Raw genomic sequence first — 14799 nt, 5'->3', positions numbered from 1 at the left:
TAATTAAAGCCAAGGCCTGGCTGCAATCACCAAGAGGGAAAATGGAGACGAGCACTCTGGATGGAGTGGGGCCAGAGGCGTTTTGGGAGGAGGAGGAAGTTTGCAGAGGAGAGTGGGAAAGGAAGGTGCTCTGCGGTAGGAGGGAGGGAGAAGCCAGGATCAGGAGAGCCCTGGAGAGGGCTCATGATGCACAGAGGCTGGGAAGACCTCGGGGATGGCCTCTGAGCTGCCAGGGTGGCCGTTGTTGGTGCGCGTAGAAGTCATGTAGGCAGAAGAACTGAGGAATGGGAGACCACTAGGAAGGAGCACGGGACCAGGAGAAGGGGTTTTCTTTCTATTTCTGCTTGCTTTTTCTTTAAGGGGTTGGATATTAGTGAATGTTTTGATCTTGGCAAAAATAAACTAGTAGGGAAAAACCTTGGAGATGGAGGAAAGAAAGACGACAGTGTAGTCTAGAAGACTCTGGGGATTAGAGCCAGCCCCGGAAGGAGGAGGAGGGAAAACCAGAGGGTGGCCAAGGCCCAGTGGGAGGTGGACGTGGCGGTGGGCAAGGTGCATCTGCAGTGGTCCAGTCTGGTTGCTTCTGTTTCTCGTCAGGCATGAGACAAGGTTGCTCTCTAAGGGGGCGGTGGAGATGAGGGCTGAGGGGGGGAAGCTAGTGGGAACATGGTTCTGGTGGGTGGAAGACAGGCAGGCTAAGCGTTTGAAGTAAATGCTCCTTCTTGGATATAAGTACAGGTTTGTTTTATCCTAGGAAGAGACCCCAGGGTGGGGTAGGTGACAAGTGCCCCCTGACGGCAAGTAGGGAGAACTCCAGCATCCTCTCTGCCCCCTGCCCAGGGCCACCACCCCCCGTGGGTCATGGCCAAGCACGAATGAGACTGTACTCAGGCGAAGGAGTGCCACTGTATGCCTCTGCTGGTCAGTGTGGCAGGAGGGGACACCTTGCTTCACCAACACAGGAACTCAAAGTCCCACAGGGAGCCTCTAAACATCAGGGACGGGATTCCAACCCAAGGTGAGGCTTTGCTAACTCACCAAGCCCAGCTGTGCCTCTGTCCTGGAGCCCAGGTAGCGCAGCTGGGAGGGGTTGGTGGAAGCTCTTCCGGTCCTTCCCTGTGAGTGGCCTGGCTCCTTGGTGGCCAGCCAAGCTTCCCTCCTCCTTGCATGTGTTAGCCACTTGTAGGCTAGTAAATGTGGCTGCTTTCCCCCCCCCTAGCCTTAGGGGTGTGGGGAGAGACCCAGGGTCTGCAGGGAGGGAGAAGGTGCCAGGTGCCTTTGGGTGAACACAAAGGAATCATGCTGGAAGGATCCAGGGAGGTGTCGGGTCTTCCCTGTGCCATGTTGGACTTGTGGATTCTCCAGAGCTTCTCCAGGAATCATGGACCAACAACAGTTTTTCTCTGCTTGGATTGGACACCTCCTCCCACTGTCTGGGGAGACAGTTCGTGTAACTGAGCAGGTCTGCTCCTGGTTACTACTTAGCTTTCTGGGGTTGCATTAAACTTGCTTAATTGGGGGCCAATGGCAAGGGACCTCAGCATATTCCATACTCAAGTCTACAGTCTCGTCTCCGTGTTCCCCTGTGTATGTACCTCTCTTAAGTCATTCCCAACACCCCCTTTATCCATCTGCTTTCACAGATCTCTGCTAATATTTACCCCATGTCAAATATGCTTGAGAAAATGTAGAAGGAAATGTCTTTACTTAGCAGATGCTAAATTAAAACCTTCCAAGGAAGACCTCAAAACTAGTGGATCACCCTCATTATCATTGTCACCGTCATCATTGTCATTTCCTGAAGAGGGTCTTATTGGATGTCTTATAGTGAAATGGAAACCTCATCAGGGTTTAATTAGGCTGGACAAAGCCGGCAAAATCTTTTTTTTTTTTTTTTTTTTTTGTGGTGCTTTCTGGCAGGGAGTTGAGAGTCAAAATTGATTCTTCCCTCTCAATGTGAAACTCAATTTTTTCCCTGCCCTCAGGGTGGTAAGCTGGCTGCTTGGTGGCATTGTGGGCTATACTTGGCACCAGGCCCTTTGGGATGGGGTTAGCTTAGTGCTTCCACTGGCATGGTCACCTGATGACATTGAACGGGGCAGAGCTGGAGAGCGGGAGCCAGTCGGGCCGCCAACAGTTATGCAAGACAGGAGTGCCCCGGCCTGCCTCCCGGTCGGGCAAGGTGAGCCTGGCAGGGAAGCCGAGGCCGGGAACCAAGTCCTTCGTCACTGATCTGTCGCTGGGAACTAATGAATTCCAATCAATAGCCTGCATTGGGATCCTCAATGTGCCTTTGTGCGCCAGGCTGCCCTGGAGAGGCAACGGCGGGTGGGTAGGGGGTGGGCAGCCCCGAGGCTCCACCTTGGCTTTACTGCTTCTCTAGCCCATCACGTAGAGAACCAGGTCGCCCCCTCCCAGCCCCCACCCGAGAGCCCGTTTCCTCCTTTGTCATATAGGGACGACACCTGTCTTTCAGAATTGTTTTGCGGTCTGAAAATAAGCCACATAAAGAATCTAGATAAAATGACTGGTCTCCGTGAGCCCCAAATGAATGATAGTGACGAGGACAGGATGCTTTACGGACCACAGATTCCCTCTCTGAATTTACTGAACACTTATTATGCACCAGTTCCTAAGTTGAGGGATTTGCACATATGATTCCATGGAATCTTTGTGTAGATGCGAATTTCATTCCCATTTTTCAGAAAGAAAAAAAGGTGGTTGAGGAATGTGGTGTGCCCCATCACACGAGAGTTAGGAGTGGAGACAGAGTTTGAACTTGGCCTGTCTGGCCTCAAGGTCTTAACCAATGAAGACGATTTAAGGAGGGAGGAGATGTTCTGAAAAGTTCTAGCTGCACATTCGTTTCCTGGCAAGTCTAGTGTGCTTGGCAGAGTCCAATGGCCAACCTGTCAAAGTGTCAACGTGACATTTTGTATCAGGCAAGATAGGCTAGATTTTACCATGGTAACAAACAAACCAAATTTCAGTGGCTCAACCCAACATAAGGTTGTTTCTCAGTCTTGCTGCGTGTCCCAAGGGACTTGGCAAGGGACCTCTCAGAGCCGTCAAGGATCCAGGGAGGAAGTTTTCAAGTGGCTGGTGCTCTCCTGAGAGCCCCAGAGGCTGGGAGCAGCACACGCTGCTGCAGAGGTTCCATGAGAGTGACGCTCAGCACTTACGCTTCTAGTGATGGGACCATTGAGTGACATGCCGTGACTTCAGTGGGAACAGGAAAATGCCATCCCGACAACCTCAGGCCAGGATTAGAAGGCTGAAAACTGGATGTTCTGGTGAACACGCACATGACCACGGCACGTTTTCAACTCTGACTCACAAAAAGTTTTCAGCTCTGTATGTTGGTTTTCAAAGCCACTAGATCATCTGCGGTAGACTGAATGACTGTCGTCAGTTATTTATTCCAGCTCCCTGTGAGAGAATTCTTCTCCCCTGTCCACTGACATCAGGCACTGCCAGATGATTCACTACGACCAACTAATTGGGGAGCTGAAGTTAAGTGTTTTTCCATTTATCTTTTTTTTCCCCAGTATAAGCATGGCATGTCCTATGTGGGGCTGCTCCTCAGTCTGCATCCTAGAGTAAACAGGATGTGAACAGAATCTCAGTGGACATGTAACATGAAGGAGAAACAATCCTTTGTGGTTTAAAGCCCCTGGGGTTGTTTGTTACTGCAGCATAGCTTAGCCAAAGCAGACTGATACAGTATCTTAATCATTCTTTCTTTGCAACAGGGAATGATGAAATTGGCAATGCTGAAATTCACATTTGCCATTTGGAAGTCAGTCTATACTTTAAAACAAAAGTGCCTATAAGTACTTTTTATGTAAGTAAAAGTTATTTAGTTAATAGTACAAAAGTGAATTTCCTAAGTAGGGACATGAGATGAGACCTCTGAAGGAGAACTGGAAACATGAGCATGGTTTTAAATGCAGACTACTGGTCTGTCCTCTCTGGCCTCAGATGACCGGAGAGTGATTTACATTCAAGTCCACCTTTGGCAGAGATGGCAATGATGAAATGTTTCTTTATAGGAACGCAAAGTCCTTTGTGTTGGAGTCCAGTGACCCTCTGTGACTCAGATCCCGTCGATTAGTGACTCCTGGTAGGTGACCAGGGCAGAGGCCCGCTGGGCTTGTGTGCTCATGAGTGACTGCTGGCTCTCAGGGTCAGCTCGGAGTGCTTTCAGAGGGGACTTGTTTATCATCTGTGCAGGCCCAGCTCCGAGGTCCTTGGGAACCAGGGAATGCCTTGCTAGGACTGGCCCTCCCAACTGCCCGCCTTCTCGGCTCTGCAAAGCTTTGTTCTTTATTGTCACTCTACCCGTGCGGCTTGTGGGCGTAGAAATGATCTGCCCTGATGGAACCTGGGAGGCGGAATGACCACCTGTGCGGCTGGTGTCATTATCGTGCCCTTCGTAAAGTCCAAGAGACAGAGAGAGGCTTGGAGAGGCTGAGTGAATGGAAGAGGGCACAGAGGGTGGAGCTGTGGCAGAGAGAGGTGGCTTTGGGGAAAGAAGCTTACTAAGTAATTAGTAAAAAATTACTAATGGTAAGTGGGTGGGTGTGGGGCAGAGGAGCAAGGGCCAGGCCCACTGGAGAAGCAGCACTGGCTCTTCACCATCAGCAGGAGTGTGTGAGCACGTGTGTGTGTGTGAATGACTGGCATGGTTTTCTTCTGGCCATTAGGAAGCACCAGGGAGAACTCCTTGCCGGCAGCATCCCACAGCACTCATATGACTGATGACCTGGGAAATAACCCCACTCTACTCACTAAGGACACTAACTAGAGGCTGCCCCATCTGACACCCGCCTCCTTCTGCAATGTTGAGTGTTGACTGCAGCGTTTGAGCCCGAGCTAACCTCTAGGTCCTTGTCCACTTTTGCCTTGAGTTTGAATTCTGCGTTGAGCGTGTGGTGTGACCACCAGTGACTGCCAGGGAGCATCTGTTTAGCAGATCCCCATGACCTGTTGGGTGAGGGATGAAGGGTGGGTTTTCTGGCACTGGTTCTTTTAACAATGACACATTTTATGCAGCAGCTTAGACTTTTCAACTAGAACACTACACGTTATCCTCGATACCTTGTCTTCTCCATGGTGGGACAGGTTGGCAGAGCTATTGGGTCAGGTCTCTTACAGTATTCTTCCCTTTGGTGGGTGCTGGAGGAGTCTCAGAAGCTGTGTGTCCTCTACAGCTGCCCACCTCAGGTTGTCAGGATGTCCCATCAACCAGACCAAAGTGCCCCCAGCTGCTGCTGATTACAGAGTTTCACATATTCGGGGTCATCCATTGCGGTAGATTCTATTGGGACGGACATTTTGGAAGGAAGCCCTGAGTAAATAAGCCGAGTCTAATGTTCAAAGAAGAAGGAAGGAGTGGATTTCTTGATGACAATGGATGGTTGATTTTGACCTTGGTGAAAGATATCCATGTCTTTAATTAAAAAAAAAATCACTCCTTACAGAAATTTACAAGGAGGGTACCTCTGTAGAGATTTTTCACCCAAGTTTTAGCATTTCAGATGTTATCAACCAACTCTTTTCCCAATCTAGGTAGTTGGGCTTATCACTGTTAAAGGAAGAATCGTGCATCCAGAGATAATGGCTTGCCAGAGGCGGGATTAGCTGTACTTATCCAAAGGAGAAAATTAGGTTTGGGAACTGTAATGACCATGAGCTATCATTGCTGGAAACAGCTTACGAGCACTGTAGGTCAACCCTCAACCACCTCGTCTTCAGACTCCCCATCTCACAGTCCTCCCCGTGACAGCAGGGTGGCATTATAACTACAACAAAGAAAACTGGAACCTGGGAATAAGACTGGACGGAACACCCAGGTCTCCAGGGGCATTTGGATTTCAGAACTGTTTTGTGGCATGTCTTGTTTAAATATATGATTGTTAAAAATTCATGTGAATGCCTAGAGAATTTTAAAGTGAATGGATAGCATTTGGAAACCAAGGAAGGAACCTTAAAGAAAAAGGGAAAGTAATGGTGGGAGAAGAGAGAAGAGAGTACAGGAATATGAGCTGTCTGCCTGTTAACACTAGTTACCTTTCTGGTTCTGCATTTCTCTGCAGAATCTTCATGAACCAGGAGTGCTCATGATGAGAAGAGGGGGACCTGGAAGAGATCATGTGGGCGTGGGGTGGACCTTCAGTTCCTGCTCTGCTAGTGGCTGTTTGACCTTAGCTAAGTCACTGGTCCTGGCCTTTGTCTTCTCATCCTTAAAACAAGAGTTGGATGAGGATCCATCCAGCTCAGGAGTCCTGGGATCTGTGATGTGACTTATGTGGCTCATTTCCCAGTGGAACGAGCCTCCCCAGAGTGGGGGATGGCTTGCCTTCACCTGGTTCTGGGTGTGCCAGTGCTTCTCCCCGGTAACAAACAGACATTGCTTACTGGTCCACATTTGTCCTTTGATATCTGGGGCAGGGGGATTGTTCCAGGATTCTTGTAGATATCCACATTTGCAGATGCTCAGGTCCCTACACTATATAAAACAGTGTAGAGTTTGTATATAACGTGTGCACACCCTCACATGGACTTTAAATCATCTCTTGCTTATGATACCAAACTCAATGTAGAGGTTATGCAAGTAGTTGTTAAACTGTATTGCTCAGGGAATATTGACAAGAAGAAGTCTCTGTATATTTAGGACAGATGGATTTTTTTTTTTCTCTCGAATGTTTTTAATCTTTGGTTGGTCAAATTCACAAATGCAGAAAGAACATTTAGGGAGGACCACTGCAGAGTGTTATCTAGTATGTCTCATGAGGGCTGGCTCCTTCTTGACCTCGCTTTCCCCATTTTTCTATGCAGGATTGAAATCTTTCAGAAGTTCTGTTCTCTGAGATAACACACACACACACACACACAGACACACACACACACACAAACCAAAACCAAAACCAAAACTAAAACAAACAAAAATCCAACATAGGATGGAAGAAATCGGAGATGGAAAGGGAGCTCTAAGTTGAGAGGCTTACGAGAGATCTCACCCAGGGACAGATTCTGGACGAGGATCTCTTCTGATTCAAACAAACAGATTATAAAAGACAAACAAAAGCTGACATTCATGAGTCAGTTGTGGTTTGAACACTTAGTAGACACTGAATCTTAAGGAATTATTGATGATTATTTTAGCTGTTGCAACAGTATCACGTTGTGCTTAGGAAAGTGTCCTTATCCTTTGGAGAAACAGCTGACATGCTTGCAGATAAAATGAGATGATACCAAGGGCAGCTAGTGAGCAGGATGCAGATGACGCACGTGGGCCACAGACTGACAGTTATCAGAGCTGAGTGACGGGTACCCAGGGGTTAATGGTACTATTTGGACCATTTTGGTATAAGTTTTGTAATTTTCATAATAAAAAATGTAAAATATAAAACCCCCAAAGGCTTGCCAGGATTCATCTACTGGGGCACATTTCCCGGGGTGTAGGGAAGGTCTCGCTGTCATCGCTGCATAATCGTTGGGGGTAAATATGGAAGTTCATCAATCAGAAAGGCTGCAGCGAGGCGTGCTAGCTGGCAGTGGTCCCAGCTCTGTGTGGCTGCCATCTAGCCTTCAGGCCCATTTGCCCTCTATAAATAACAGGCTATGTGAATGCTTTACTATTTTAACGCACATTTGCCACAGCTGCGGATCATGTTTGTTTACGTAGCTGTGAAGCCTTCTGTAAACATCACTATCTCAAAATTGCCCATGTGTCAGGAACATAAAGGGCCCCCTTTAAAAATATAGTTGCAGATGAGACACGGCCAGCTCCTGGATGTCTGGGTGGCTGGTGTCAGAATTTTCCAGGGTTTGATTCATTTTCAAAAATAGAATCACATGACAGGAATGGTCTTCGGAGGTCGCCTCCAACATCCCTTGGCAGGACCGGGTCTAGAGCACCCCTCTGACTTCAGGCCGGAGCAGAACGAAGGTACCTGTGGAGGATGTGGGTCTGTCCTTTAGGAGTGTGAGTCTGTCTTTGACCAGCTCCTTCGAGGCTTTGAGGATGGGCAAGGATGGTGTCCTGCCTTCCAGGGGCAGCAGACAGAGGAACCCAAGTGGTCCACCACTGAAGGGCAGCTCCAGGTCAGGGTCACTGTGTGCCCACTGCATGCATGATAGGAAGGGTGTGTTGAGGCCATGATGCTGCCTGGCAGATGTCCCCTCATCCAGACCACGGAACGTCACTGAAGGTCAGCTAAGAATATTCTGAAGGAAGTCATGAGAACAGCAGAAGCCGTTTTGTGTCAGCTTGCTGTTTTCATGGCTCCCGATTTCCAGCCTGCACTGCAATGAATAATTAGATCCTTGTGAATTTGTTTTCCTCGAGTGTGCGTTTGGTCCACAGTGTTTTTCCTGTGGCTTTGATATATTGAACATGGTTCCTCCCTAAGGGCCTGTTTAGTGCCCATAAATCCCAACTGTGGTTTTCATTCACAAAGAAAAAGCATCCTGCTGTAGCCTAAGAGATCAGTAGCACTGGAAGTGCTGAATTGTATGAATCCCACGAGGGAAGGACCAAGACACGTCCAGCTCCCAGAACATTCTAGAACACCTCTCCTCCACTTTCTAAAAATGGAGAAAACTATTTTTTTCCCCCAAAGGAAATAGATAGTGGTTGCCTTTTCTCAGGGACAGGGGCAAGAGTCTTGATTCTTTTGCTGGCAACTACCCAGGGTTCCCTAAGCAAGCCGTGGAAAAGGCCTCCAAGCCCTCAGAGGCAAGCATCACTGCTAATTACCAAGAAAAAGAGGTTTCTTGCTTTGGATTGTGTCACTCCTTACAAGCTGTCATCAGAAAGACAGGGTCCACCCCAGGGAGAATTCCCACTCGGGTATGTCACAGAGAAAATCAGCCGACTCCAAATTCATTTAGTTTTTGAGACCAGGCTTTGGTTTGAGGGGTGCAAAGCCCTTTCTGTAATCTGAAGCTGAGGTTAACATCAGTCTCCAGCGGCTGCTGCTTCTGGAGCTCAGTGATGCAGCGAGGAGCCTCACCTCCCTCCTGTCCTATAGGAGAATCCTCAGAGAGAATCTGATAGAGAGACTTCACAGGATAACGAAACCGGCCAATTGGACCACGTGTGTGTATGAATTTATCACAACAAATATGTTCAATTGTAACAAAAAATAAATGGAGGGCTAATAACAATAGAGGAAGGGATGAGGGAGGGAGAAGGAGAGGAAAGGAGAAGCGCTGGGGACTGACATGCATGTTTGAGTACGTCACAGGGAGCCCTTCTGTTTTGTAGGAGTCAAAACAAGACAGAAACCCTTGGCTGAGAGTGGTCAGTCCATGCTGCCCTGGAGTCAGCCTGAGAGGACATCACTAGGGGGATCCAGAGTCCCCGGGCTCAGGGAGGCTGGAGAAGCTTCTGGTCTGTGTGGAGAAGCTTCTGGTCTGTGGGACAGTGACAGAGCTCCCTGCCGAAGTGACACTCCCCTTGCCCTTCCTCGCACCCCCCCCCATCTCCCCATACAAGGGTGGCCTCCAGAGTCTTCCAAAGGTCAGACCCAAGGCACAAATAGCCTGTTACACCTGCAGCACTTATTTGATATCTCACAAGAGCTACAGTTCGCGAGGGGAGAGAAATCTTGAAAATGTGGGGCTCAGGGGTGGGAAACAGGGACTCGTCCATCGCAGCACAGAGTGCTCCACGTCAGCTTCTCTCACTCATGTTTATGTCCCGAGTACACGGTCCCTGCCTGGCTACACAGCAGGTGTGGAATGCATGTGCAATTGTCCCTCAGTATCCACAGGGCACAGGTTCCAGGAGCCCCGAGGATCCCAGATCCACAGGTGCTCCTGTCCCCTGTGCAAAAAGGGCATGGTATCTGTACAGAGCCCACTGGCACCTTCCAACATGCCTCTGTCCTCTCTAGACCGCCGACCCCTCCTAGCACCAGGTGAAGGCTCGGTAAGTAACTGTTACGTGGTGGTGCTTAGGGAATGACCACAGGGGAAAGGTAGTCAATGTTCAAGACAGATGCTTTGAAAAATGGTCGGTTGGCTTTTGCAGATGTGGAACCCCGAGACCTGGGTCACTGGCTATGGAGGGCCCACTGTGGGCTGTGACTCTTTAAAGCTGTTTCCAGATTAGGTCCAGGTTCTTTTTGATCTATGGAAAGGAAAGCGAAGTCTTTAGTAAAAAACGGGCCATTTCCTGAGTTCTGCCATCGAGCTCCATGCAAAGCCCTTTTCTCAGGTTTTCAATGTTTGCTGCATTTCAAAAGCTTATCAATCACAAAACTGTGTACCACCAAGGAGACTCTGCCCACTGGGACAGGGAGACAGGAACAGGCAGTCACAGACTTCCCTTTGGAAGGGATGGGGGTTAGGTTCCTTGTTATAAGCTGATGGAGAGTCTAGCCTGGTGTTGAGCATGCATTTTTGGATGATATTGATGGGGACAGACAGATGTGAGTGGTGGGAACATGAGGTTAAGGGTCTAATTCTATAGAATGGACCCACTGTGCGGACCCCCACTGTGCGGACCCCCACTGTGCGGACCCCCACTCTGCCGATCCTCACTGTGCGGACCCACACGTTTTCTTTTCCAAGAAATAATTCACCTGCAGCCCTGCCTGGCTCAGGTGGACCGATATGTCACGTGCCTCAGCAAACTACCTGCTACCTGAAGAACAAACGGAGTCCTGAAATAATGACGGTAAGAGGCACTCAAGTCACCCTGAAGGGGGAGATTCCTGTGACCCTCTTAGCCGACCAGATCCCTGAACTCAGGGAGACAAGGGAAATTCCTCCTGACCACACAATCTGTAAGAATTCCTAGTTAAGAATCCAATTAGAACTGGTCAGCATGGGCCAAGGGGACCTAGAGTTGTCATGGAAGAGGGGACATTAAACTCTCATGTCATCCTGCTGTCAGTCAAAAGTCAAGAGGGCAAGATCTCCAGAAACTTCTCTGGGATCCTCAATGAAACTGGAGTGCAGGAGAGGCCTTGCTGTCCCTCTCCTCTCTGAGAGGGCCCGCTCTCTCCCTGGAGCGTGTCCCCTTTCTCTTCAATGAGCTCATGCCCGCTACTCTGAGGGACACGTCTGAATCACAAGATTCCGACTGGATCACAAGAACTGTGCGGCGGCAGTTTCCTGGAAGACCCGGCCCTGTAACAGCATGAGCCAGGAGACTGCAGAGCAAAGGGGGTCCCAAGGTGAGCAGCCGTCGCTCAGAACCGGTGAGGAGTCAGGGAATGAGCGCTCCAGTGTGCATCCTCCCGGGAGGTGACACTGTCAGCTGGTCAGGGCAAGTGACAGATGAACATGGGCAGGAACCACTTTGCTCTTGGGTTGTGGAGCATGAGTGAAGTTCAGAACTGAGTGAAGGCTTCGGTGAAAACAGGTCATTTCCTGAGATCTGGCAGAAAAGCTCACCTCCCCTAAAACACACCCATGATTACATGTGAACAGCAGAAGGGTCAATAGGATCGCAGTGAATGGACCGTCACACAATTTTTCCCTTTCCTCCTGGAGATTTTCATTTTAATTTAAATTTTTTTTTTTTTTTTTTTTTTTTTTTGGTACCAGGGATTGAACCCAGAGGGACTTAACCACTGAGCCCCATCCCCAGCCCTTCTTATTTTTTATTTTGAGACAGGGTCTCACTAAGTTGCTTAGGGCCTCATTAAGTCGCTGAGGCTGGCTTTGAACTTGTGATCCTCCTGCCTCAGCCTCTAGGGCTGCTGGGATCATAGGTATGCGCCAGGGTGGCTGACTAAGTTTGACTCATTTCTAAACCAGGTCTGCGTGTGATTTCTATGGGGGTAGAAGAGTGTGGAGAGACACTGGGTGCACTTGATACAACAGAATAACCAAGGTGACAAGTTTTCCAAATGGTGCCTCAGGAAGGGGTAAAATTGCATTTTTATCAGAGCAGTTCATCAAGCTTTTTTTTTTTTTTTTTGAAAAATCTAACCTCTTCCTCTTGGCTTGGTAATAAACAACCACAAGTATTTAAATGACTAATGTTTTAAAGCTTCTTAAAAAGTGCTTTAGAGACTGATCAGATTTTAATTTAAGTAAACATTTGGAAATTTAAAATATATTCAGTGGTGTTTTTAGCATTCATTAATTTATTTCTAAAGGACTTCAAGAACCTAAATGGCTGGACTCCCTGAATGGGCTAAGACTACAAGGCACACAGGCGTGCTATGTCACCAAGCACACAGCGATGCCCACAGGGGTTGGGTTCAGCATCCTGTAGCTGTAGCAAGTAAGAACATCGGGCACAGCTGAAGTGGAGCATTTAGCCCTCAGAGGGCCAGCACGGCCCATCTTACCTGTGGCTTCCACCATCCCCTCCAGGATGACCACAATCTCCAGTTCCTCCTTGGGCAGCTGGGCTTTGGAGATCTCCCAGAAAGGGCTCTGTTGGTTAATTTCGTGGCTGATGATCAGCGGTGACACCAGGAATAGCCGGTCATCCCCTGTGTAGTACCCCACGTTGATGTCCGTCTGGTTCAGGGGAATGAACTCCCCCTCTGACGTCTGTTTGGATTTGATCAGCTTGGCTCTGATGGAGGCCTCCACGATGTGGGAGTTCCTCAGGTCCCCCACCCGGAACATGAGGCACAGTTTCCCGTCCCGCATGGAGATCACCGCGTGGGTGGAAAAGACCAGGGTCTCTGCCCTCTTCTTGGGCTGAGATATTTTTACAAACATGCATCCCACCATGAACGCGTTGACAATGGACCCCAACACAGATTGGATCAGGAGGAGAATGATTCCCTCCGGGCACTTATCTGTGATGACCCGGTAGCCATAGCCGATGGTGGTCTCTGTCTCTATGGAGAATAAAAAAGCAGAGACGAACCCGTTGAGGTTGGTGACACAGGGAGTCCACGAGGGGTCCTCTATGTGGTCCATATCTCCTCGGATGTACGCGATTAGCCACCAGATCATTCCAAAAAAGAGCCAGGTCACTGTGTAAACCATGACAAAGATCAGCAGGTTGAATCTCCACTTGAGGTCCACCAGAGTGGTGAAGATGTCCGTCAGGTAGCGGTAGGTCTCCCTCACGTTCCCGTGATGGACGTTGCACTTTCCGTCTTTCCTCACGTACCTCTGGATCTTCCTTTTGGTCCGGTCCCTGCTGATGTGTCTGGGCAGGTCGTCCCTGGCCTGCTTAGGCAACTTTGGCTGGTGAATGGCCACGGGGCTCTCCACATCCTGATCCATGGAGTCCCCCTCCAGGACATTAGCTGGTGTTTGGAGAAAAGAAAAGAAACACTAATTGAGATGCTGACTCTCTGCCGGTGACAGAACTGCATGCTCTGTGTCTGGCGGTGACACCAAACACGGCTTGCATAGCTATGAATGAGGCGAACGAAGCCATTTTTATTTGGCGCTATCTGGGTGCTGGTTGACTTGGGCTCCTGTGCTCACGCCAGCACCTCGCCACCCAGCCCACCAGGACGGAGCTCAGCGCTGCAAGATCACCTCCCTGCCAGCAGCTTCCACTGAGCCAGCTCTTAGGGCCAATGTCCCATGCTCAGTCTGAGATGCTGTGGCAAGAAGGCATCTCTTACTGCAGACCATCTTATCTCTACCTCTCAGCAAACGTGGGTTCCAGCCATGCTGTTAGGAACTGAGTCATGTCCCCTCAAAACCCATAGGTTGAAGCCCTGGCCCCCAGTGTGACTGTCTTTAGAAATGGACAATTTCAGGCTAAAAGAGTGAGGTCCTCATCTAGTAGGATTTGCGTTCTCATAGGAAGGGGAAAAGCCACCAAGACGCACAGGAGCAGAGACAAGGCCGTGGGGGACGCCACGAGGAGGTGCCGTCTGCGAGCTCAGGACAGAGCCTCACCTGAACCGGCCCCGAGGACTCCCAGATCCGCCCTTTCCGCCTCCACCAGAGAACTGTGAGAAAACAGATCTCTGCTGTTGGAGCACCCGGAACAGCGATGGCAGCTTCAGCCGACCAAGGCACCACCCAGGTGCACTGAGCCTCAGTCTCCTCACTGAAAACACGATGACCATACCCAGCTCAGGTGTTCTCCATGCTCTTTTATTCATCTTACGAGCTCACGAGAGTGAGGCTTACTGTTGGGTTCATTTTGACAAAATCATGCACTCATGGAATTTGATTTCCCCCACTCCCCCCTCCTTCCCTCTTCTCCTCCCTCTGCTTTACCTCTCTTCACTCATTCATTCATTCATTTTTGGTTGGTTCTTTCTACTTATGCACAAAGGTGGACTTCTCTGTGGCATATTTACGAATGCACATACCGTGGTTTCATTAAATTCACTCTGTGTTTTCTCCCCTGTCCTGTTCCTCCTCCTTCCTTTTGGTCTTCTCTGTATCTTTATGACATCCTATCCCTTCCCCCTTCCTTCTTTCTCTTATTTTACTCTAGTTTTCACATCTGACCAAAAAAAAAATCGACCTTTCATTTTCTGATTCTGCCTTATTTAGCTTAGCCTGATGTTCTCCATTTCCATCCATTTACTGGCAAATACCATCATTTCCTTCTTCTTTATGGCTAAGTAAGACTCCATTGTGTAACATACATCACATTTTCTTTATCCATTTACCTATTGACAGGCATCCGGGATGGTTCCATAACGTGGTTACTATGGCTTAGGCTGCTATAAGCATCGAGATGGCTCTATCACTAGAGTATGTTGATTTTAGATCTTTTGGGTAAATTCCAAGGAGTGGGATAGCTGGATCATGTGGTGGTTCCATTCCTGTGTTTTTGAGAAATATCCATGCTGCTTTCCAGAGTGGTCGTATTCATCTGCATTCCCACCAACAACG

At 49.0% G+C, this 14799-nt stretch overlaps 1 protein-coding gene across 1 annotated transcript in view; it reads right to left on the bottom strand.

Moving 5' to 3' along the window:
* Window positions 1-13230, bottom strand: part of Kcnj6 (potassium inwardly rectifying channel subfamily J member 6) — an 89600-nt gene extending 76370 nt beyond the window's left edge. The window contains exon 1 of the mRNA XM_076868440.1: window positions 12318-13230. Within this exon, the coding sequence (XP_076724555.1) occupies window positions 12318-13215 (898 nt within the window). The 5' untranslated portion in view covers window positions 13216-13230. The remainder of the gene's footprint in view (window positions 1-12317) is intronic.
* Between the last annotated feature and the right edge of the window lie 1569 nt (window positions 13231-14799).

Source organism: Callospermophilus lateralis, chromosome 10 (assembly GCF_048772815.1).
Source record: "Callospermophilus lateralis isolate mCalLat2 chromosome 10, mCalLat2.hap1, whole genome shotgun sequence".
In the NCBI taxonomy this organism is placed as follows: domain Eukaryota; kingdom Metazoa; phylum Chordata; class Mammalia; order Rodentia; family Sciuridae; genus Callospermophilus; species Callospermophilus lateralis.
The sequence above is the reverse complement of the archived record's forward strand: the minus strand, read 5'-3'. Positions and strand labels throughout refer to the sequence as shown.